Source organism: Serinus canaria, chromosome 6 (assembly GCF_022539315.1).
Source record: "Serinus canaria isolate serCan28SL12 chromosome 6, serCan2020, whole genome shotgun sequence".
Classification (NCBI taxonomy): Eukaryota; Metazoa; Chordata; class Aves; order Passeriformes; family Fringillidae; genus Serinus; species Serinus canaria.
In genome coordinates, this window is record NC_066320.1 from 23,397,515 (window position 1) to 23,423,872 (window position 26,358).

Here is a 26,358-nt window from a genome sequence, read left to right on the forward strand (position 1 = left end):
CAAACTACATTGGGAAGAAAGTTGCCTCTCCTGGTGCCTAGACAAGGAGCAAAGGACAGCCTGCTGGAATCACAATGGGCTGTGAACAGTGTCAAGTCAGTTAGGCAAGGAGATTATTCTGGAAGTTTCAATTGCCAAATCTTGACAAGGATATTTGAGTTAGGAAAGGTAAAGGGAACGAAATACAGGAAGGGATTTTGACAGGATCTGTGACTGTGAATGAAATGAAGGGCCCGAGAATTGAGTCAGAGGGGAGAGTGGAGTTCAGGAATAGATGAAAGAAATTAGGGGGAAAGTCTCTGTGCCTGACAGGGTATATTGCTGGGAATGAAACCCAAGATCCTTGGCTCAGCATTTCCCTGCTGCCCACAAGGATTCACAAAAATGTTGCTGTAATGCTGGGACTCCTGGAGGATGGTAACCAATTATTATAACTATTCTTTTATCTTTGTGGCTGAACATTTTTTTTGCTCTAGCCTGGAGGGTTGGGGCAGGAGGACTGGAGACTGTGCTGAAAGACAGCAATGAAGAACATAGCGCTGCTCTGACAGGAAGTTTCAAAATTCAGGGTGCCCATGGGATCTGAACTTGCTCCCTTTCCCATTTAGAGGTAAGTATAAAGATACAAATCTTTGCTAGGCATATCTTTTCCCCACAGGATCAGCTTACTCTCAAAGTAAACCAAACAGCATTTCTTTGACAAACAGATTTCCAGTACTTGGTCTCGTAATTCTCTGTGTGACTCCGTGCCTCACTGGCTGCTCATTGATGAATTCCCACTTTGAATAATGAATTAGCAAGTCCTATTTATGTTGTTCATCGCTGGAATACATAAGTATACACAGATCCAAAACAGTAACAGCTTTTAGTCATGTCACCAATATTTAACTTGGTCATTTATTATTTTGAAAGTAAAGCTTCATTTCCCAGGCAGGTTGTGTAAAATGCTTGTCCTCGTGGGTCCAAATTTACAATTCAACAATTTCAGAGCAAGAATACTCAGAACTCATTTATCTGGATTTCCATTTTTATGAAGTCATCCAAGAAGTCATAAGAGGAAACAGGATTCCAGAAAAAGAATGATACAAATAAAACCAGGGAGACTATCATTGCCTCATGGGCCTTGGAGAAAAAGATGACAAGACAAGCAAAGCAATACGCATGGCAAGAGAGGCAGAAAAAACCAAAGCTATTAGTACTAGTAGAAGAACAACTTTTCCTAAGTCCCACTCCAGCATCTATCCATTCACTCTCTCCCACACAGCCATACTGTTTTTCTCCAATAGCTCCCATAGAGCTTTTAGTGACTATGATTACAAAAGAAATTGAGGCTTATGACCTACACACAGAGTTATATTATTCCCAATTTACAGAAGGAGGAAACTGAGGTATGAAGCAACCTCATCTCTTCTCTCACATAAGCAGGGGCAGGGACTGAAGGTAAAGCTGTTCCTTTGTTTCCTCACCAGAAAAGCAATCACTGTGCATTTTTCTAGAACAGAATATTGAGATTCTTAGGTAATTTTTGTTCTCAGGTGCTGCATTTCTATGGAAACTTACCTTTTAAAGGTAACGTAGATATGCTGACTGCTTTTAAAAATTCCATTTTCCTTACCTACCTTTTACTGCCGTAACTGTTGCTATGGAAACTGGAACTGGCCATGAAGCAGTTCTACAACATGAATTCTCGCTTCTTAGTCTTACTTTAAAGTGCCGTTTTCTAAGTTCTTTAATAAACTAGTAATAATGGTGCTGCCTAATGAGTTTTCAAATTAAACAAAACAAGAAAGCATGCTTTCACTGAATGCTCTGCACAATATTTCATAGGTGTGGTCTAAGAATTTTAACAGTGTGCATGATATGACTCTGTTGGTTAAGGATATGATCTTTAAACAGAGAGACAGTTTATTTGCAGTAAAAGCCCTAGTGTGTGTAGTTTGACTTACATAAAGGTGACTTATACCAACATGGGTATGTCTAGACTGCTGTCACAGAAGCACACTGTAGAGATACTGAGTGAATGGGTAAATCAGCCTACAGTGAGCTCTGTGCTCCCACAGCTCCTGGGGCACTGCTGTGCAGGCACATGCATTCCCTGTAGGTGCAAAAGGGAATGCTCTCAACCAGAGAAAGTGTTAACCTGGGCTGGGTGGCTACTGTGGAAAAAATAAAGCATGCAAGCTTAAGACACAACTATTCTGTAGAAATAGTCAGAATCTGTGTAGCTTAAATCTAGGCTCCTCCATTAACTTTAGCTTAACCTTTCACTCTTGTAAAAACTATAGGCTCCCTTGTGTTTATCCATCTTACTTCCCTGAGACAACTCATCTGAGAAAAAATCCCTTTTTCCTGTTCTTAGGGAACAAACACCATCAGAACACACCCTCCATCACAAGAGTTGAGCACTCCCAGCAAGGTTCAACTTAAAAACTTCCAGGGACAGGTTTTTTCCAGAATAACTTACCCGTGTTTCCTGAGATAAGTTCCTTCCACCTCATCTCCAAGGCTTTGCAGTTATTCAGTGCTTTCAAACTGCAACACGACTGAAGCAGATACAAGTGCCTGCCCTTTCTACCTCCAAGCATAGAAAATCAGTGGACAGGGATTTTAGGCAAACTTTACACATAGAAAAATACCTAAAACACAGTAAGTGCAGCCTCAGATTTGGAGGCAACAGAATTTGCACATGTAACTATACAAACTGCAAAGCTGAAGATGTAATCCTATTTTGGTATGAATTTATTTTAAAGAGATCCTAAAGAGCAACATGATCTCCAAACTCTCTTTTTCTCCCCAAACTCATCCAGCCCACACACTCAGCTGTCATCCTCAGGAGAACCAGGGTCTTTCTTCTAACTTCAGAGAGGAGATCACCTTTCCCATTGAGCTAGCAGTGTTCCTTTAACCCTTTCCCAGCAAAATAAGCTTCTGCTAATACAGAACATTTCAAGAAAATGACCAAGACAGTCTTGTAAATTAGATGCCATGCTCTTCCAAGTGATCTGAAACACCTCATACTTTCCTTTAAAATATCCTCCAATTCATGCCAAATAAGCAACTTAACCATATGTACTGTGTGCTTGTGGGCAATTCCTGAAGTGAATTTGAATTTAGGAATCAATATTCCAAGCTACTTCTTCCACAGATAGCCTTATTTTTAAGCATCACTTCAAACTCATCAACAATCAGAACAGGAATTTAAAAGCAAATCTCCCCAGTAGCCAACCAGATCTTCTCATAGGCATAAATTAAAGTTTCAATTCCCTTCAGTAGCACTACACTCAGAATCTGCCTTCTTTCCCTGACTTACAGAGATATTCAGGGTATGAGGAGGGAGTGGGGAACAAACACTACAATTCTTCCTTAATCCTCTTCTATTTTCTTCTGCATAGGTATATCCCTTTAGCATCATTCAGAACCCATATTAAGGTCTGACTAGAAGGTACCTGACTCAGAGCAGAGCAGCAATGTGAGGAGTAGGGAAATCTATGAGGAAACCAACTACTGAGTCCTGCAGCAAGTAGGGAACACACAGCACATGAATGATTCATCCATAGTTCTCTAATAGGAACAAACTCACCATCTCTTTAAGGCCAGAGTTTTCCAGGGCCTCTGAATGCAAATGCCAAATATTTTGTCAAGCCTTTCTCTTAGCCTATATCTCACTGCAGCCAGGGCTTGGAGTGAGGCAGATAATATAACAAACCAGAGAGCTGGCACACATGGGGCTACTCACTGGCTTTCCTCATGCATATGGTTTATTTTTCCCTGCTATGTCAATCCTTATATAGGGCTTTACCACTACAGCTGCCTCCTGGGAGTCTGCTGTTTCAACTGTTACAGGGAAGGTGCAGAGGAAAAAAGGATAAATTCAATCTTTTGTACTCTTTTCTTTTCTGTACCTTTTCATGTTAAAGGTCTCACCTCCACACCATAAATTAAACAGATTAATTAAACAGACAAGCCCCTGCAGCAGCCAGCCCTCTCTAAGCATAAATATTGAACAACTTTGCTTTTTAACTGTTGCACATAACAGAGATATAATTATTCCAGATCAAACATCTTGCATGGTGACCTTCTTTAGGCTAATGTTGTTTCACCTATGCCTTGTGTTCTTCTGCAAGCACAGATATGGGTAGTATTTTACCCCAAAAGTGACAAAGAATAAAAGACACAAAAAGCAACAGGCAGAGGAGATTACAGTGGGTTTCAATGGCTTCTGTATTTTCTTTTCCAAAGCATTGAATTTATGTTCTACCATTTACTGAAACAGCAAAACTAGATGATTTTGAGAATTCTGGTCTGAAGAGAAACTGCAACAACAGACATCAGTAGCACAGATGGGAATGCAGAGTAATGCAGACATGCTTGACAACCAGGGGGCAAAGGATGCAGGACCCCATTCCTGAATATTACTTTCAGAGAATGGTGAGGATTGCTTTAGTAGTGGGAAAGCTGTCCAGATTGAGGAACACATATTCACAGACAAAGATGCACCAGCATCCTAGCAAGATCAGTCTTTAAGCCAGAAAAATATCTCCTGAGATGACCACTGCTGTAAACAGTGATTTTTAGCAGTGACTTTTCTTTAGGCCCACTGGATGCAGATGTGAGGATGGTGAATATCTCATCCTTCTCCAAGAGCACAGTTTCTTTTCCAGTTTCCCTGCTAGATTACAATGTCCAGAATCAGTTTGATACCACTTTCACTAGGAATAGCAAGGAAGTCAGGAAGAATATTAAAACAAGTATTTGAACAATTTCTCTGAAGCTGCACAAAAACAGCATTTGGAGAATCAAAAGGCTCTTTTTTATCTACTATCTAGATAATACCAGATAATTACAGCTTCTCACAGTCTCTCAACCTCTCTTTCTTATATTTTCTTTTTAAAATACCATAAAATATCCTTCCATAGTGCTGACAACATCACTGTTACTCTCCAGTAGTTCCAAGACACGGTGCATCACCACTTCAGGCAGAGAGGGGTTGTAGCTCTGCCGAACACAACTCAGGACATGAAGGAAATGGCAGCCTTTCTCAGCATCTGCAGAAAAAAAGGAAAATGCAGCCAGGCATGGAAGAAATATTTCAGCTTGTCTCTTTTGAACTATCATAATACAGATCAATCATGAAAATCCCAGAGTCCTAGATACAGAAACAGACGTGTATTCAGAAGAAAGAGATCCTGTCTGTTCCTACAGTTCTCCAGTTATCAGCTGTTCCCAGTGACTTTTCTGGGAAGTGTCAGAGCTGTAACAGTAGTAATGAGGGTGAAAGATAACTCAGTCTTGACAACTCTTAACATACATGGCTCAGTACAACTTGATGAGGACTTTAATAATGTAAGGGTACCTCCACTGTGCACCTGTGAAGGCCATCCAGTTTTTGCAATTTCAGAAGGAACCAAATGGAAGTCATTTTTCTGAGACCCAACTTCACAGCCCTCAAGCACAACAGGGAGGTGCGTGGCCAGGGCCTGTAACCGCTGGCCCGACGCTGGCATCTTGTGGAAAAATTGCTGCACTGCAACTGCGTTCACTTCGCAATGCTATCTCATCCCTGCCCTGCAGACCACCCGTACGATTATGGGAGTAGAAAGTCATGGAACCATCAGTATCAGATTTTATCTCCTTTTAAGTGGAATTAGCCCTACAATGTGCAAGAGAACAGAAGTTTAAAATAACCCCCTTTGGTAGGGGCAAGCACAGAGGTCCTTCATGGCTGCACACATCTATTCTGTGCCAGGTGGGGCATTGTTTGAAGCTGTCCCAGTCATAATTTCCTCCACTAATCATCAGTGCTGCAAGCTCCCAGTCCCCCAAGTGCTGAATTCCACAGCATATTTCTCCACAGCAGCTGACAATGGAAAACAGACATAAATCAGATTTATCAGCACAAATTATTTTCTGCCTCCTTAGCTCACGTGATGCAAGGCAAGTTTGATAAGGCTACTAAGAAACTGCCATGGGCCAGGGAGGGCACTGTATTTTGTTGGTTTTTGTTTCTTTAATTAATTTTCTACTCTAGAATCTGCTGAGCCCCAGAGCTGCCTTAGAACCTGCTGAGAGAAGTCACTGGTAGATAGCAGTAAATAAACAGTTCAGCCTGATTCTGATTAGGCTGTGAATCAGGCTGAAATACTTCCTCAGAAGTATCCAGCATGATAAAAAGGCCTTTGTGGCCAAGAGCCAAAAATATGTCCACTACCCTGGGAGAGATAACTGCAGAGAACAGAACAATGCCTCTACCTAGTCATAGTGATTGTTGTTGCAAACAAAATGGGTAGCTGCCCTTTGCATTTGTCATAGGTTTGTCATAGGAAGGTCAAATTGCCCTTCCCTGATCCAGAGTAACTTAAATCTCAATGAATTACATTAATGACTCAAGTGTTACGTAACAGTACAATGTGTACTTTCCCCCTAGATGCTGGTAGAAAACAGCATTCTGGGAAAGCTGCAGGTGTGTACAATAATCAAGTAACCCCAAAACATTCCTGTTCCTCTTTCAATGAGATCCTGGGTTCTTGTTTTTATCCAGCAGCTGAAGGAAGCCAGGCTGTGATTAACTGTCCTGCCGGACAACCAACATCAGAGAGGACAGAGTTTTAGAACTACCATTTGCTCACTGCAGATGTCTCACACAGGGTACATTCTGACATATTAAATTTAACTTCAAGTGGTTCTGGTTTTTGTCCTCTCTACCATTAGCCTGATCTAAGACTAAAATTTATAAAACAGAGAAACAGAGCAAATTTGTAAAACAAAGAAAGAAACAAACCAAAATCCATTTTGCAGTTCAGTCTGGAGTCAAAATGTGCTATCTGGCTATATTAAGTTTCTAGATGAACCCACGGTGGTCTCTCATGAGTGCATTTAAGATCAGGAATTATAAGTGGAGCCAAGGACTAGGATGTCAGGTAGGCACATTACAGATCAGGGCTTGTGCAGCTCTGAATAGGCTGGCAAGATTTTTTTTTAAATTTGTACAATAGTTTCAGCTGGGTTGGGCCTGGGAATGTGTCACAACTATAGCAACGGGGCAAGGCGTTGCCTGGAAAACTGGCAGAGAAGTAACTCATTGGAGAGAAGAGTTTGATTTATCATAAATCATCCCTCTTGTCATGGAAGATTACTGTTACTCTTGGAGGAAAACGGGTAGGAATTTCTTGCAACAAACAAAAAAAAGCCCTAGAGGTGAACGGCCATGTCCCTGTTTTCTCGCTGGAGCTCCCGCCAGCAGAGGGGGGCCGGCAGCCGCGCTCAGCTCCGCGCTCTTGCATCATCCCCAGACAACAAACACCGCCGTGCCTGCTGGTTTCGATCGAAGCTTCTTGGCTTTGCTTCTACTGCCCATGACCAGGACATTGAAATGGTCCTTCTGGAAACCAGCAAAGGGACACTGACCTGGAAATTGTCCTCTTTGCAGCGGGAAACTAAGTAGGGGGAAAGCTTCAAGGAGAACTAGAGGGTTTGTAAAACAGTTGCTAATTTTAAACTGCTTATTATGGAAAACATGGCTTTGAGGACGCAGGACTCTTCAAAGACTTTTCTGTGACTGATCTACAAATTACTCTCTGCTGTTGACTTTCCTGACCGAAAGAACTTCCCAACTTCCCATGGATCACAGAGTACTTGGCCAGTGTGCCAATGCACAAGAAGGGAACAAATAGGAGGCAATCACTCAGCGCCTCTGTCAACTGTATAGAGGTTCTGGCCTTGATAGTGGCATAGAATTAAAACAAGCAGGTTACTAGGAGAACTAACTGATGTATAAAATGAGCAAAGGAACGACTCTTAGAGAAATTGTGTTTGTTAATTGGACAAAAGACAATAAAACAATGTGATACAGCAATTTGTTGCACTGAAACACCCTCAGGCAAACAAGCCCATATTAACCTGCATGCCCAGTAGTAACCTCTTCTCCCAAGCCCTGTCTACAATTCTACCACTTCTTAAGAGTGACAGTTAAAACTCAAACTTGATTTTGCCTCACTTAGCCTTTTTTTCACTGCAGGATAACCATCATACTCCAGGTCCTACAAGTGCTATTGTAGTTATGATAGTATAGGGATATGAGCAATATAAGATTTTATGCCTTATGTTCCAGTCAGTCATTTATTCTGTACTAAAGCACATTCTGTCCCACAAATAGCTGCACTCAGGCAGCAAGTGATCCCTGCTGACACATTCTATCCCATGAACTGAAAGACACTCTGTAACAATGTACCTGTGTAATTAGAACACATTCAAGTCAAGCACAAGTTATCACTCTGGCAATAACACACAGTAGTTTGAGGGACAGGGACAACTCAGAAGCCACCTGAGGCACTTTATCTGAAAAGAAATAGACTTTGTTTGACTGAAATCCTTAACTACAAAGAAATACCATCTGAGCTCTACCTAAGCTTAAAATCTCCAGAAAATATCCTACTGACTTAAGCAAGTTTTATTGCTGACTTAAAGGAGGCAGCGATTTCACCTTTCTGCATGGTCACTTTTGTGTCAACTCTCCTGTAGAAACTGAACCAGCAAGATTTGCTACTTCTTCAGAGTGCAAAGCAACACCTGCTAGGTGGTGACCTGACTTCATTACATTTGGTTCCTTCCAAAATCCAAGTAGTCTCAAAAGATACAGATCTAAGATAATGGCTGCTTATTTCAGATTGGAGAGGTTTGCTTCCCGCTGGGCACACCTGCTCTTTCTCTCTCCATGCTCACAGGAAGCTGTCCCTGCACTCCTGCTCTTAGCTGTACTGATTAGCTACACCAGCAACAGCTCGAGTTCGAGGGTGAGGACAGGCAGCATATCCAATCCAGCAGCAGGAGGAGATATTGTCATCAGTATATCAGCACCAGCTCATCAGAGCTTGATCACTCTGCTACTTACGCCTGGGTTTTCGACAGTCTTCTTTAATCACATCAAGGGTCACTTTAAACAGCTCCTTATCATGGTCAGTCACCTGAAGAAAACAGAAGAAACTGGCCTTGCTCTTGAAAAACAATCCACTGACACGGTGTATTCTAAGCTAAAACTGTCATAATTACACTCTGCATTTTATGCTACCTCCAAGACTAATAATGGACATCAAATCTGCAGGCAATATTTTTACTACTATTAGCAGCATCCATGAGTTAGGTGAAGAACATGACACAACTAATTTTCACCCAAAGGAGGGTGACTGCCTCAGCAGAACAGCAAGCTTGACCCCAGCTGGATAAGGAGAAGTGTCCCAGGCCCCAGGTTTCAGTGAGCTCAGCTGGATCAGAGCAGTTTGGCAGCCCAGTGAACACAGACACAACTTAGAACAACTTAGTGGGTGATACACAGTACAACCAGCTGTGAAGTAAGCTGCAGAAAATACTTCTGAGTAAACTGAGAGCACCTGGATGTCCTGCTGCTCCTTCTGAAACATTTCTACTATTTCTGCAATATTTTTATTGTTTTTGCTGATTATGAAAGTCATACCACTGAACTTGTTTGCAACCACTGCTCAGTGCCTTACATAGTATAAGTCCTTGGAGCTGCTAGGTTTCTGGAAAACCACTCCTTTTTCTTGTAGCATCTTTATTGCTTCCTTAAAAACACCGTGAATCTTTTTGGAACTGGAGCTACTTTCTGATTTCACCTGGATGGAAAGAAAGGAATGAAGCAGATGGTGAGAAATCTCAGCTCAACCAAAGTTACCAGCAAAAGCTCCAGATACTTTCAAGAAGAAAATTACTTCAGATCCTCTTTAACATGAATTTTGTTACACATTTTTCTTCATTTAGTAATTCACAAATCATATCTGTTATATATGAAATAATCAATATGGCTGAGCTTTTAACAAAACCCAAACACCAGAAGCTTGTACCAATCTTGAGGAACCACAATCTCTAAACTGCCTTCTTTGTGATTAGCAGTTATTTGGTGATGTACCAAGAAATCTTTTTTTGCAATATTCTTGTGATGGTTGCAGTTCATGTGACTTTTTTGTTAATCAAGCTTTGTTCCCTTTCACAGTTTTCCTGGTAATAAGGGTAGGAAGGCAGGAGTATCAATATTTTGTAAGGTGATATTCAGGACGAATCCAAGGGCTGAGGACTGGATTCCCATCTCCTGATTCCAGGGAAAGGAGAAAACAGACAAAACCAGTATTTGTTTCTTGCCCCCTTTGTTTCCAAATTTTTACAAACATTCTGGTCATGCTCTCAGGAGCTTCTCCACAGCCTAATGAAGTAAAAGGATAAAGAGCATCCAATAAATTAAGATGAGCATACAAAATAAGGAAACAAAGGATTCAGTTTTAAGGGTGGGAAATTAAATTTCTGTGAAAGGAGAACAATGTGTCTGGACGTCCATAACTGAAATTATTTAGAACACAGGGTTCTGTGTTTGGGACACATCTAACAGAGTAGAAGGAAGGAAGGGGAGGGAAAAAAAAAACACCAGGGAAAAGCAGGGTTTGTTTGGAAATAGAGCAGAGCTAAGAGAGTGGAATGACAGCTAGGGAAGTAGAAGGCAATAATTAGTTGTGGAGAAGGGAAAGTATGTGTAGATAAGAACAAGTCTATGATTTACTCTTCTCCATCTCCAGCTGTCCTACTGTGTCCTTCAACCTCCCATTTATCTACACAGACTGCTTCAGTTCCCCAATTGCTGTTTTCTCATCTGTTGGGAGCACACTGTGCTCCCTGTTGTTTTCTTTAAGTAGGGAGCTAAACTGCTTCCCACAAACAACCATGTGGTAACTAGAAACACACCAGAGCAACCAGAGCAAGATTTGCCAAGCCATTCCTTGAACTATCACCATAAATGCTCCCACCCTGTTCTGAACAAAAATATAGACCTCATATATCCTACTTCACTCAGCAGGAGCAGCTCAGAGCCTTGGGAGTGAAGCAGGCAATCATCATGAACTGGAAAGTACGTGAATATGCAAAACGGACACCACAGGAGCAAAGGAAGAAGATCTTCTCACAAAACATTCATTCAATGCATTTGCAGTTCTCAAGTGACACTCCAACAGTGCCTGAAACTGATGTACCTAACTGGGAATAGTTCTGAGATCCAAAAGGGATATTGGTGTTAGCATGTGTCACAAGTTTCTCCCTCCTGTTCCGCCAGATAACCCGCAGGATTTCAAAAGGCCATAATCACATCTCTCTCTCTGTCCCACAACAGCTAACTCTCTTTTTCCTCTCAAATCACCAGTAAAAAGAATTGCTGAATACTTGAAGATAATTAACACAGAACAATGGCTCTTATTCTCAGTTCAGTTTCCTCTGTTTCAGGCTGAAGGATTCAGTGCCTGAACCTTGTCTGTCCTCCTGTCCATCACAGCATCAATCTGGATAACAACAGACTCTGTTCTAATTACAGACTTGGCCATACATCTGGACACTGTTCCAGTCACAGCATTAATACCACTAAGGTATTTATCTTCATTATGCCTCTTCTGATGAACTGAAGAAACAAAGATAAATTGCAGCAGGAAGGATTAAGTGAAGAGTAATATTTGCTCACAGCCATATGTAAAATGAAGAATATTTTCTCATAGCCATATGTAAAATGAAGAGACTTTGCCTCTCACTCAAATGCAGTAATAAATCCTCAAGAATGTAAGAAATTGCTAGCAAAGCAACCAACTCAAGACTCTGATCAATTTTTAATGTGAAAGCAAACATTTGGGGAGAAAAAAAGATAAAAATATTTCCAAAGAAGCACAATGATTATTCCGTTTGGCTTACCACTGAAATCCTGTCAGAAAAGAGAGATAATTAAAAACAGACTCTGTGTGAACTGACACACAGCTCAGCCTGGATGGATACTGAAACAGAATCACTAAGAATGCAAGTCAAGGCATTGACAGAGTGAAAGCAGCGAGGCCTTATTATAAGTAAGCAGCTGCTCCATATCAGCACTCTCTCATATGTGCTGCAGAATCCATGGAAAAGGGCTTCATGGCAGAAGGACTGTTTCTGAAAACCAAAATAGTAACCACTTTAGTAATACTATACTATTTATTAATACAAAAATATTACGTATTATTGGTGTTTGATAGTACCATAAAATGACAGGAAAAATTTGGTGTTTTTAATTTGTGTGCTCTAGAACATGCTTCCTCCTCTCCATCCTCTCCATTCCTCTGGGTAAGGCAGCAATTCAGCTTCTTTGTCAAAACAGTCTGAAATTGCTTATTCTGCTCTTTTGGTTCACCCAAAGCAACTCCAGCATCTCATCCTGCAAATGCACAAGTCAGTAGTATTTCTCCCCAGTACCTCTCACAATGTTCACACCTCCTTTTGCAAAGTGCCCCCCTTGGGCATGCCTTAGTTTCAGGGTGCACCATTTCAGATTCTCTGAAGCAGTAACAGCAGGGTCTTCCCCTTCTCTTCCAAATCAGGTTCTTTTCAAATAAATTAAGCTGTATATCCAAAACACAGGAGCTTTCAAGAACCAGTCATCTCTTTTGTAAAACATGTTGTATGTGTGTGTATGTGTGTAACCTGACACAGAAGCAGCTATTAAATAATAATTTTACTATCATTACCCTCACTCCCAAGAATGGCCAAGGGCTCTGTAGCAAAGCCTACAGAAGAATCTATGTATCCACAATTAAGTCAGTACTTTAATCAATATATTCCATCTGATAGGCTTCACACAGTTTAGTGGGCTGGTGCTGTGCAACCAGTTATTCTCAGATCTTTAAAACAAGACAAATTCTCTGTACAATCAATAATAGCTCAAAGAAATGAAGTGGCACAGGAATTAGTGAGTCTGTTCAAAACACTGGAACTATGTAAACTTTGACTCATTATGAATCACACCCTGATGGTGTTAAAGTTTCCTGGTATAACCACACATGTGATTCTACTCAGGGAATCACCTTTTGCATTTTCTCATGTAATGTTTAATCCTAGGCTTAGGCAGGTGACAATTTTAGTAATAGTGATCCTGGACGTGTCAGTCCTGAAGTCCTGTAACAAGCTTTGCAGCTTATTATAGCAAACAATATTTAAAATAATATTTTAAATGTTTAAACAAGATTTAAAAAAATTTAAATAATGTTGAAAGCAGTGGTGATACTTCCTCGAGAAGTAGAAAGACAAAGACCCTGCATCAAGAACTTTCAGTGAACTGTGTTACACCTACAGTACAATGAACAGGGTAGACACAGACAGTGTGAGCAACACTGCAAAACTTCCTGCTTTAACTACTTCTTGTTGGTGACCTTGAGATAACATTCAAATCAAGAGGAGTACAAACAGCACACTCTGGAAAGCACAACTCAAGCTCCGTGTCCAAGGCAGTGACATGCACAAACTGGAATGGCAACACTAAAATAGCACACACTATGCATGGCAGAAGGGCAGAAATATTATTAATCAGGACTGGCTGGTTTAAAGCATTTCAGTTGAGCAATTGGATGGATCCACTTAAGATGTACCTTTCTTTAAAAATGGAACCAAAGGCTTGTCCATTTGCCAAACATAATTGCCTTAGTCCAGTAAGTACACTCTGGAGGTTCTCTAAGCACAAAGTTACTTTTTCTTGTTTTACTTGTAGTCTTCCTTCTGGTACCCACCCCTCCAGACTCACAAGTCATTTGTTTTAAGGGATAGGGAAAAGGCTGCACCTTTGGGATAGATGGGGAACTGGTTATGCAAATTAAAGCTCCAATGGCTTTAAAACTCATAAAAATTTTGTTAATTTTTAACTATTTTTAAAAGCAGTTAAATTCTCTTCCTCATCATCCATAGACTATAAAATTAAACTTTCCCTAGTATATGGCTGAGAAGAGGAAATTATTTCAGTTCTGTCAGATGCATCTGCTAGAGGGAAATTTATTCCAGACAGACAGAAGACTGCACTGCCAGGGAGGCATCAGGACTGGAATGAGGTATTTATTGTAGGACACGTATGGGATGTGGACAGGACTCAGCTACACAGTACTGCTGAAAAGGAACACAGAGATGCTGCCTCAAACTATCCCAGCTAACTCCTTCCAACTTCACCCTCTGCTCAACTCTACTGCAGTGACTCCACAGCAGTTCATCACCTCCCTGGAGAAAATATTCCATGGGGAGACACCCTTCCATTATGATGAACACCATGCAAGAACTTTAAAAGTTGGGAAAGAGATGAATGGGAAAGGGGGAAAGGAAGAGAAAGGAAACAAATAGTTTAACAGCAACTTGTGCTCTAGAACACTGGAATCAAGATAAAAAAATTACCTACACATCCAAATAACCCATCCTTTTACATCCAGGAAAAGTGCAAGAAGTGAACAAGTGTGTTTATTGAGGCACGGCCTAACTATCTGAGCTGGCTCTGCAGCTCCTGCCTTGCCAAATAGGCTCAAAATAACATTGTTCCACATCAGCAGCACCTTTTATCCTGTTGGTTTGAGGGCAGTGCAAAACAAAAGACTATTGAAGAGAAAAGAAATGAAGAGGGACAGAAATCAGATCTATTACACTTCCTTTTGTGGATAGAAAAGGAACTGGGTACTTGACCCTTTGCCAACTATGAAAGGTGACACCTTCTAGAGAGGGAGTAGAGGAACAAGGAAATACATTTCTAGAGCATTACTAGGAGCTCCTCCTAAGGCATTCATGCCACTTGACAACTGCAGGTCCTTTTTTTATTCAAGAACAGATAACCTTCTTTGCAAGAAATTAATAGTAAAGGACAATAAGGAGAGCTGCAATTTCTAAATAAGCATCTGTGGGCCCAAATTCCTGGGACATATACTCACATCCTTGCATCAGGGTCAGGAGCAACTACTAATCATTATGATAGCTCTTCATGACTGCTAACAACACTGATGCTACAGTATTTTTCTTGGATTGGGGTTTTTGAGTTGTTTTTCTTTTGGTTGGTTGGAGTTTTGTTTGGGTTGAGTTTTCTTGGGGGATTTTTTCAGTCTTTCTATGTTTGTTCTGCACCAGTTCCTACTTTAAATGGCTTTGTAAATTATTTATCTTGGTCTTTCTATAAATGCTGAAGCATTTAAGTTTCCAGTATTGGACACAATGGCCACTACTTCCTTTAATATAAAGCGTTTGGGAACTTTTAACACTGTTCCAGCTAGTTTAGAAAGTACCAGGTGCCATGTTGGATAATCTACTAGCAAACTTTTCTGTCTGAAATGAGAATAGCTCCTGTTAGTGCCAATATCCATGTTTGTTTTAAAGCAAACCAGAAAAAAATGCCTTAAATGAAAAAAACAAACAAAAAACCCCAACGCAGCTATCAAGAACAGCTATCAGCAGCAGTTCAACAAGGCCAACAAGAAAAGAGCTACTTTTCATTAGTATTTGACCTCATCTGCAAGAGATTGTGGTTTTTTGGTTTTTTTTGTTTGTTTGTTTGTTTTGGGGTTTTTTTTATTTTTTTTTTTTAAGAATTTAACAAACATTAGAATTCAACATAACTTAGCATTTAACATTACAGTGCACTTCAAAATCAGGGTGAAAATGATTGCCAGGGATTTATTTCTCTACAGAAAACCAAAAAGTAAACAAATGAATCACAACACTCCAGCTTAAGTTCCAACTGCCACTGCTTTCATGATAAAAGATGTAACTGTAAGCTTTGCAGAAAATTATCACTTCATACAAGTTGAAAATCTGGTTTGTAATTTATCCAACTAATACAGAATAATATAAAGCCATTTTACAAAATGAGTGTTGTTCTGTTTCCCATTCTGCAGCTGATCAAGAGGTTACTAACTCATTGGAAAATTTCTTCATAATTTGGTTACATGCAACTGCCTGTAAACTGATTTCAATTTAATCCCACCTTCTCATCCTTTCACAGTTAGGGACTTCCAATGTGAGAAACATGTAGCAGGGAGCACTATTCATCCACTCATCATAACCTCCTCTTGAAAGCTGCTTCTCTATTAATATATTGAACTTCAAATGAGAAACAAGACAAAGATTTTGTGCTCCCTTCTCCTGATTCGATCCAGGATCTCAAACCTCTGTCCCAAAAAACTCAAGCACCTTAAAGGGATCTCTTTTTCTGACACAGCTACTAATTACAAATCTAAACACAGTAGTGATTGTTACAGGCTCTAAGATTGCTCAGCCCTAACACAAGATTACCCCTAATAACAGAATGTTCTTACATTACTTTTTCCAGCCCAGTTTTATATGTCGAAAGTAACAAGATTTCTTCAAGCTCTGTAAATAATTTATGTGTAAAGCTCAAGCACTAGTAGTTTTTAAATCCTCTGAAGACACCAGTCTCTTATCTGTTTTTGCTTTAAAAAAGTACATGGTATTATCTCCCCCCCCACTAAAAGCTTGGAACAGGTGGATTCACTCACCTCCTCACAGCTGGGGCTGGGTAGATGCACACCCATCAGAGACACCAGAGAATCAACTGCCTCCAACTCCTGCTGGTAAAAGGTCTGAATTTTGTTTTCTAATAGAAAGCCTTGCACTTTCTCATGCAGCATGTGGATTGAGAAATTCTGACCCTCTGGGCCACTACAAGGATACACAGAACATGTCAAAAGGTAAGAAATGTGTTTTAGAACAATTACATAAATACGTCCACTGGACTGATTTCAAAGGTCAAAGGATGTTTTACTGTCCTTAAATAATTTGAATTTAAATCCTTAATTAAAACAGATCATTTTTAGAAGTATAAACTTTCAACTCTTCTTCTTCAATCATTTGCTGTTAGGGTTTTGTGAATTTAAGATCTGCAGCCTCTGAAGCAACACAACATGCACCAGGCCTCCCAATAAGCATCCAGCTACCCTGAACCTGAGTACAGGAGTGGGTGTTTGACTCAGCTTATTGAGGTTATGTATTTGTGATTTGACAAAGACAAGGGCAGGAGAGCACTTCAGTGGAATAGCTCTTTAACCTCACACATAAAACAACATCAGTCAAGGATACATCTCCATCCTCTCTGCTGATCTCATTCCCAAATCTTGCTCTAAATCCCACGTTTTTTCACTAGATGAAAGAGGTCTGTACACAGTATTTTAATTCCTTCCTAATATTCACTTTAGTCAGCATTATATTTCTTTCCTAAGATTATGGACAGGTACATGGTGATACATACATCTGTATATATCACCAATTATTTGGGAGAAAAGCACTGCTGCTGTATATGAATGCAGGCTGAATCACAGTCAGGTCCTGTTCTATTTTTTTCCAGAGTTATTACAACAAGTAAACAATCATAATATCCCATACTTTGCCTCAAGAGCAGTTCTGCATACTGCATTTACCTCTGTATTTCCTCAGGCCTCTTGAAAGGTTTATCATAAACTTCTCTATAGAGAGAGGGGAGCTCCAGCATTCTCGAAATCTGCACATCACACACAGGATCATCCACTTTATCTGGAAAGGCAATGAGAACATGCAGACCTGGCCAGGACTCCCACACAATTTTTTAAGCATGAAAACCTGAGGCAGCACAACAGAGCTTCACAGCCAGTATTAAATTGGCAAAATTTGTTCACTGTGGTTTTTATAAAAACAAACCACAAAGGCCAAACCTTCTTTTACAGTTTACAAGGAGGTAAAATGGCCTGTTGTGGTGCATTACAGATTATGCTTTTGTCTGACAACTTTTTTAACCAGAATTTATGATCTCTATTTTACCTTTCAGCAGCCTTTATCCATTAAATGAAGTTAAGACATAGTAAGGAGCTTTATTTGGGCCAAAGTGAAAGCATTTAGAGGCTATTTGAATTGCATGGCTCTCTTTGGTATTATGAATGGATTGTATATACTCATAAATCTTCTGTCTGGAAATGGATGCTGAACTCCCTTGCAACCTTAAGCTACAGCTGAAAAACGTAGACTTTTTATCTGACTTATTTAGGGTTTTTAAAAGGCAGGATTTTCTTCACTAAAGAAATTATTTTAGCATTATCTCTGTAAGATCTCACTGGAGAAAACCTCTTACACAACAGCACAGAGCTGGAACTGAGAAGAAGTTACGTAACTGGAAGCTCCCAGAGCTGTGGGCTGCAGAGCCCTGCTGCTCCAAGAGCTGTCAGACACAGAGGCAGCACCTGCATGCAGATCTGTGCCTGAGGAACACTTCTCCCTCATCCTGCAGAGCCAGGGAGCTGAGGAGAAGCCAGGCTTCAGTGGGACCCTGCCCCTAAGCTGCTGCTTGCCCACGGAATGGATTTGCTGTGGCAAACAGCAGCCACCTCTCCAAAGCCCTCAGTACCCTTGGTGAAGTGGGACTCAGAAGGTCAGCAGCTCCCTTCCCACAGGCTGTGGCTGCTCTACTTCAACACAGAGAAATCTGAAGAGCAAGTCACTCTTGCAGACACCCAACCACAGTGTCTGTGTGGTATTCTTGTATGCATGCTAATCAGCTTTTACAGTTTTTCCAGGAATGCCTCGTTTACAGGCAGTCTAATCTCACACATTACATAGTGTGTCTTCTAACCTTATGCTGCTACAATTGAAATAAAAATATACAGATGAGAATCCTTAGAAAAATGAGATGCCAGAAAAAAAATGTGGAAAATATTCAATTAATTACATACAGCTCAGATATTTTCACAGATTCAGACATCCTAGTTACATATATCACAGATGCATAACACTCACAAAAACATGAAGCCTGAATTTCTCTTTGTTGCCTATAGGTTCGGATGTGACCTCTGACCCTGACAACATCTCCAATCTCCAGCTTGGTTTTCTGGCCCACTGTTTCTTGGAGTTTCTTCAGCTGTTCAAACACACTGAGACTGCTGGGTGTGCTTGGATGACCTGCAAGAAGTGAGGGAAAGGGAGTCAGGCACTAAAGCCAATGCATTAATTGTCCTTTTGCATTCATCCACCTAAGCACCACAGCAGTCATATCACTAAAAAAGGGTAAGGTGCCAGGCACCATGTGTTCTGGGTAGGAAAACTTCTGAGTGACAAAATTAGTTTACTGTGTTATACTTATTAAAATTGTTCATCTGGGGGAAGCATAAAAGGGAGAAGATACTGATTTACCACTGAAAATGTCATAGATGGGTTGCAAAATTGAAATAAAAATTTGAAATTATTTAGGCATTTTTTGATGCATTCATGCTAAGATGGATGAGAGGGGAAAAGAAAGGTTAGCTGAACTTTTTATACAAAAGAATGAGTCATCTGAGGTGGGGCCAAAGCATTCATGTGATGCAATTTGATGTCTACACTGGGGTGAATGAAATTGAGGTGAATGCAACTTGACAGAACATCACATTTACATAACACAGCTTTGTAGGACAGTAAATCCTTCATAACTTAAAACCTGATTATTGCTCCAAGTACCCCTCATCACAATTACAAAACGCTGGAAGAAAGTTTCTTGTGCCCCCTAAGAGCTTTCTTTAGCAGGTACAAATGAATTAATTGCAATTCTTAGCATAGTATCCATCCAAGCACTACTAATGTATATGTAAAATAAGAAAAGAAGGCTGAAAAGCACTCTTGGTCCTCATTCTATTTCAAGCAGTATATCATGCAATTCCTTTTAATGCATCTAAGTTCCTTATTTAACTTCCTCAAAAAAACTGATTTGATTGCGTGTCTCTCTCTTTTTTTTTTTTTTTTTTTTTGAGAGCTGTGCCAGATCATCACCTCTCCAAAGTGAGAGCTGCCTTCTACATTCCAGTTGGGACCATTTGTACCACCTGTCATGGGATTGTTAAATATAAGTATGAATTATCTGTCTGTATAGATGGGCTTGTTCCACAGACATCAGAGTTTTTAACTTTTACATCAAGCTTTCCTTTCTCCATTCTATTAATATGCATTCCTAACACTGCAGATGACACCAGTAAGATTTATTTCAGCAGGATTTGATCAGATCCATATTAGGGTTGTCAATCCACTACATGGGCTTCCAAGAAGAGCCAAAGTAGAAAGAATTCTGTACTTTGATCTCCAAGAAACAGTAGGAGAAAAAGCAAAGAGACAGCCAGACACTAGTGCACTGTTCTGTTAGTTGAGTGCAATAATACATTAATTTCAAATGCACAATTACTGCACATCTAGGACTTGCCCAAATTGTTAAAGACTGCTGGCATCCTCCCACTGTTTTTGAAGCTACTTTCAAGTTCACTGCTGACAGTGTCTGTAGGAGCAAGAGCATATGAATGCAAACAAAGCAAGGATAAATCCTGAAACCATAATCACAAGGGCAGGTCAATGGACTGACTTTGGAAACAGAAGTTGTGGCACATTTCCAGCCTAGTTCCTTACTAGATGAAGTCACAGAAAGAACCTTAACAGGCAAATTCTCTGAACAATGTCACAGCATAGAACTGGACTATCATATTACTCAAATAAGGAAAAGGCAGGGACAGGACATAATGTAATGGTTTTATTGGCATCACCCTTGAACAAAACACAAAAACTAATAGAAAATTCCCCAAATGGCCCAGGCAGTATTTGCTCTTCTGCAAGTTTGATCACTTACTAAATTATTTAAGACAGACAAAAGTAAAAACAGTCAAAAGAGGACTTATTTATTTGATAAAATACCTGATAAAGGTGTTTCTGCTACCATGGGATTTTTCCAGCAGACACAATTTATAACTCCAGTACTATCATCCACTGCAAAAAAAGAATTGCAACATTACAGACTAGAAAAGCAGGCAGTCATGTTCCCAGAAGTGAAGATACATAAACATGTCGGGAGATAACTTCCAAGGACATCTCATTCCAACTGGTTTGGAAGGTAAAATAGGTGTCCAAACTCTACTTGCATATCTGAAATAATTCCACAGTTGTTTCAGCCATGAAAGTAGTTCTGCAACAGATGTGCTTATGTGCATAGTAAGCAAAGTAACAGGTATATTCTCAAAGAAAGCTCTTATACTAATTTAAATTATGAGGCTTCAGTATATATATTGGATACTAAGGAATTTCTATCTTATTCTTCTTCTCCTGACAAGGTCAGGAGAAGAATCAGTTTTGAAGGCTGAAGTCAGACAAATTGAAAAAAGAAACCAGGTACAAACTACAGAAGTGTTACTGTTACAGTGATGAAACAACACTTCAACATTTGGGGATTCAACCATGTGAATAAACCAGGAGTGCAGCTACCTGCAGCTGCACTGGTTTCCATGCCAATATTATGCTCAAAGTCTGTTGGTCTTTCCAATATAAGATGATGTCCAGGGAGCAGAAAGGCAGCTCCTCTAGGCAGGAAGGACAGAAGACATGCATGCTTGTGGTTCTGCTCTAAGCCAGGAATTCCCAATTTAGAATGTAGATGCTGGTGGCATGCATGCCACTTCCTCTGCTGAAAAGGCTCAACAGCTTCTCCTGAGCATGGAGCTGTTCTTCCTGTTCTGCCAGTGACCAATGAAAATCAGTTTGACGATTCCTGCTCCAGGCACTGCATTGTCAATGACAGCAGGAAAAGACAAAACTCAAAGGAAACTAAAATCTGTCTGAAGGATCAATTTTCTGTCAATCAAGGGACTGTATATAGATGGCCTGTGCAACAAACACTCTAAATAGAAAGACACTAAATGTCTGTCAAGGATCATCCAGCCAATGCACCTTGCTTCTTGAATGTAACATCTCCAGGACTGAGATTCCACTCCTCACAAATGGAAACCTGCAATTTTCTTCTGCTCCTTAAAGCAGGTCCATGACTAAAAAAGTAACAGCAATGTTTACTATGATGGTGCTGATTGATACCTGCAGTCATTTCCTCTGGGAACCATGGCATCAAAGAAAAATACCTTTGCATTGTCTCACATGTTTTAAAACAATCTCCCTCTTTGGGGGTCTAATTTCAAATTATTGTTTTGCCTTCCTGTTTCCAACCAGTTTAGCTGCACATTCCTATTAGCAAACTTACAGCACTTATAAGATGCAGGCAATTCCAAATTCCATCACAAAAGTATGCTCCTCTGTGCTCTCTCTGTTCTGAGCTGCTGTGTCTGCAACTATTTCAGGAGCTTTAATTTAGTACCAGAGCACAGATAACAATCTGCTGGTAGGATTTCCTCTCCTTGGTACAGACAGACAACAACTATTTTAGGAGGAGGCAGAGCCCTCATAAGCCATGCCCAAGCCATGCATGCGAGCCAGCAATGGCAACAAGAAGCAGAGCAGATAACATTTCACTCTTGCATCCCCACAGTTTCTAGATGTTCCAGCTTGCACCAACCTAGACAGACAGGCTTCCTAAGAAGGGCTTGGAAACAAACCAAGCAAGACTGAAGGATTAGGAGGCCAGACTCCTTCTCCTCAATGTAACAGCTGAAAACAGAGTTCTGGAGAGACTGACCTGTATTTGACCACAGAAGGAAGCTGGTAGCAGAGTAAGGCTCTGAAACAAAGTTTTGCAATTTCATAGATGAAAGCTTTGAGCAAAAAGACAAGTAACTTCTGAAGTACAGAAAAATGAGAACTTGCAATTGTATTCTAATTAGACAAGAGAATGTTAATCTATTTTAAATGCACAAGGGGTCTACAAGCTCTTGAAAACTTCCTGTGCTCCCTGTGCCACCCTTCCTCATCTCTTCAGGTTTAAACTTTTGTTTATTTGGGTTTTTTTGTGGGTTTACTTTTTGTTTGCTGGGGATATTTTTCCTTCTTTTTGTTTGTTTGGCTTTGGTTTCTTTGATTCTTGCTTAATTACTTGAGGGGTAGCTCAAAGCTACCTGCTAAATGAGATAATTGTCTAAATTTTTATTTCTTTATGACAAAAAGGGTATGGCTCTTGTCAGGCCTGCATGGACCTACTGAGATGCTGGTGAATTTTTTTATTTATTTTAAGTCAACTGCCTTTTAGCTTTTAAAGTTAGTTTTAGAGTACAAAGAAAACCACATGTGATGTTTGGTTTTGTTAAAAAGGAAAGGGGACAAAAGAGGCCAAAAAGGTGCACTAGGTAAAAATGAGCTTGATCAAAGCTATGTTTTAATTAGATATAATTCTCCTAACTTATCATAATAATAGCAAGAAACAAACAAATCAGTGTCAAAATCAGATATTACATAGCACGCAATTTTTATTTTTTAAGCCAGGAAAGAGTAAACATTTTTTTTTACAATTATAATTTTGTCATCAGTTCTGGCTCTAGAGTTTTCAGCAGAGGACCTAAGATTCTTTAAAGTGAGTGATGTGTATTCTGAAACAGACAAATAGGAATTGAGGGGGGAGGATCAAGGCAGGGACACAAAGACATTTCAGTTCCCTATCAGAGGGAAAGTAGGAAGGGGGAATTGCTTTGTAAGTCACTTTTAAGCAGATGGAAAGTGAGCAAGTCCTGAGCAGTGTGTGGCACTCCAACTGATGCAACCCCTGTGACTCACCAGAGTCTGTTGAACTGAGAGATGCAAGAAGTTACAAGCAGGAAACTGTCTAAGAAGTTACAGTTTTGTGCTGGCAGAGTTGGCTTGCCTGAAAGGGAGGGCAGGCTGGGGAGGGGCACCCTGGCAGGTAGCCTGAAAACTCAAAGCAGGAACTGCTGGAACAAACAGTGGAGTTGGATGTGAAAGGACAGCAGGAAGCCAGGCTTACAGTGAGCTGCACTTGAAGGTCGGCTGATCTAAGGCCTTAATTCCACTACTCTGCAGTTTCTTTTTATTTCTTTTCCTCTACTTTCTGCCCTAGTCAAACATTTTCCACAGGTGTAGTTGTTAAACTGATATGAGAGCAGCATGGAAAACCCTTACCCACAGAACTGGTTTTGTCTTGGTCATTTTGATTCTGTCTTCCTCTATTCTCATGAAGAGACAAATGCATTTGCAGTCAATGCCACCCTGCAGCAGTCTGATGCTGGGGTACCTGGGAGCTGGTTAATTCATCAGCTGTATCTTCACAGTACTCCCAAGGGTCAGGGAACTGCACTTTTACAAGCAGAGGAGCTTGGAAGGACAGGCACTCTGTGACTCACCTCCACCAGGTGAAAACCCAAGGCAGAGGAAGACACTGGCCAGAAGGGCTTCAATAGGATCTCTGCGTTTGGCTCCCCCTTCCTACTGTGAGGTGACCTCCCCCCACCTTTTGAAACTTGCCACATCACCACTGCTCCACTCTGCTTTTTCTCCAGATGTAAAAGACAGCTGAACAAAATGACAATCAGATGTTTCCATGTTAATAAAACCCAGTACTGGGAAAAGCAATACAGAGGAGACAACTCCCAGCTGGTGTTGGCAAGAACTGGCGCTATGATGCTTGAGTTCATTTGTTGAAACTCTTGTGCATCTAAACATAAACAAGCTCCTGACTGCTATTAGAAGTTAGCTCCAAGATATGACAAGACATACAAAAAGTCAGAAGGGATTTCTAAGGTTCAAATATGGAAGGAATGATTTCACATTTGTGGGCACTGTTAAATACGTTTGCAGCTGACCAAAGATACTGCAAATAGGAGAGGAAGGTGGCAGAGTCCAGTGACAAAGCAACACCCAAAGTTAGGATCTGCTACATGACCCCACATGAATCAATTACTCTGTGTTAACTACTTAATTCTCTATTTTTGAAGAGGCGATAAACTGTAGCTGCCCTACATTTGCCAGGAAATCTCAGCTGTAGATATACATTATATTATGATAAGAGCACATTTGTTTCAAGAATACACAATGACCACATAGGGACACCTTTCAGTTCTAACAGTAACTAAGAGAAAAGGCTGATAGGTACAAGAAGGAAGAGAGACATTTTCCTTACCTCCATAATTATAAAAGGCATCTCGCTCCTTCTTTTGAACCACTATCCCAACAACATCCACCTGTCTTATTGGATGTCCATTATAAAAGAATATACCTAGACACAAAACATGCTTGATTAATGTAACTATTTCTTTCAACACCCTACCCTACATAGTCACACTTGTCAATTAAAAAAACCATATTTTCTTACATATTTAATAAATCTTAAATTATACAGCACCTACACAGCAAAAATCCCCTGTATCACTGAAGACTAGGGACACTAAGAGGAGAAAGTATCAGCTGTATTTAGGATACCAAAAGCTTGCTTTTGTAGAGTGTCAAAATCTTATTAACCTCTTGTTTTCCTGCACATTTGGATCTGAAAAACAGATTGTTTGCTGCAAGCATTAGGGTTTTTTTCTTTGTTTGTTTTGTTGTTTCATTTGGGTTTTTGTTTTGCTTTGCTTTGTTGTTTGGTTTGGGTTTTTTTTTTATATCTTCATAAGGCTTCAGAATAAATAATAGAACACAAAGGAAGCAGTTTGAGCTTCTCACAATGCAGCTGTTCCTGATTAAGGCAGAGCCTCCGAAAGGAAAACTAACATAATTCTGTCTTTCATTTCTAGAAGAACAGGAGCTGTGGGGGCAGGGGGAGAGCAACAGCCCTCTCAGACTGCAGAGCGCACTCCTGCAGTCATTGTGGACTGCATTCTGAACTTGAGTTTCTGAAAACACATGTTCTAAAAACATCCCTTCAAAGCTATTTTTGTGCATCCATAAAGATAACTTAAATAACACTTAGAAACGTGTCCAGGAAACAGTGAGAAATCACAGCCTAGTGGACTCTGAGAGCACTGAGGTTGCCTCGCTCTGTAATCCCTTTCAAGAGAGTGACAAATGTAGTTAACAAACACTAATGTAAACATCATACATTGAGGCTTCACAGTCCAACAGCAGGAGGAAAATAGGGCAATAAGCTCCAAATATACCCTGAGCTGGCTAGTTTTCAGTGAATGTGTTTTCTTCAGTTTTCAAATACTGCTGCTTTACTGAAATAAGCCATCTGGGATGTTCAATAACTGTCTTCTGAAAAGTAGATAACTCGAGGGACTCAGAAGGGAACATTTGGCTCCATACACCGTGGCAAGTGTTATTCTTACAAAGGGAAACACAGCAGCAAGGGAGTCAGAAAAATGTTCTGTATAAAAAAAACCCCTAAATCCAAAATCCAAAAATAACTTGTCCTACATAGCTAGCAGCCTTAAATGAGCCTGGAATTAACTTTCTTCACGCAAGACAGAGAGAAAACACAAAAGTTTCAGAAGAAATCAGAGGTGATCAGCCAAGCAGCTAATAAGCAAAAATTCTGCTCATAAAAATCCACTGCAGTGTTTTGAGGATGCATCTATGGCTACCATCTCAGATCTGACTACACTAATCTGCAGTCACTGGTCAGGTCTGGCATAGAGAATGTTTAGCAGGTCTGTCCTCTCGTCTCTCATTTCATTTACCAGGGCACAAATAAACACTGCTACAGAAACCCCCAGTGGAGATGCTCCCAGTGTATGTAGTCATTCACTGAATCTTACAACATCTCTGCAAAAGGTCTGGGCTGGTTTCTGGTCTAGAGCAAGACTGTGGAGCAGAGACTCCAAGCTCCTGATTATGCAAACAAGCAACATGTTATTATGTTTGTTTCCCAGTTAGTAAGCTGAGTTTTGGCAGATGACA

General features: G+C 40.3%; 1 protein-coding gene across 1 annotated transcript in view; it reads right to left on the bottom strand.

Annotated features, from left to right (window-relative positions):
• Nucleotides 1–878: 878 nt before the first annotated feature.
• The window catches only part of STN1 (STN1 subunit of CST complex), a 41,840-nt gene continuing 16,360 nt past the window's right edge, over nt 879–26,358 (bottom strand). The window contains exons 3-10 of the mRNA XM_030241343.2: nt 24,644–24,739; nt 20,494–20,565; nt 18,583–18,744; nt 17,238–17,349; nt 16,320–16,482; nt 9,504–9,626; nt 8,888–8,960; nt 879–5,045 (exon numbers count right to left, since the gene is read on the bottom strand). Of these exons, the coding sequence (XP_030097203.2) occupies nt 4,888–5,045; nt 8,888–8,960; nt 9,504–9,626; nt 16,320–16,482; nt 17,238–17,349; nt 18,583–18,744; nt 20,494–20,565; nt 24,644–24,739 (959 nt within the window). The 3' untranslated portion in view covers nt 879–4,887. The remainder of the gene's footprint in view (nt 5,046–8,887; nt 8,961–9,503; nt 9,627–16,319; nt 16,483–17,237; nt 17,350–18,582; nt 18,745–20,493; nt 20,566–24,643; nt 24,740–26,358) is intronic.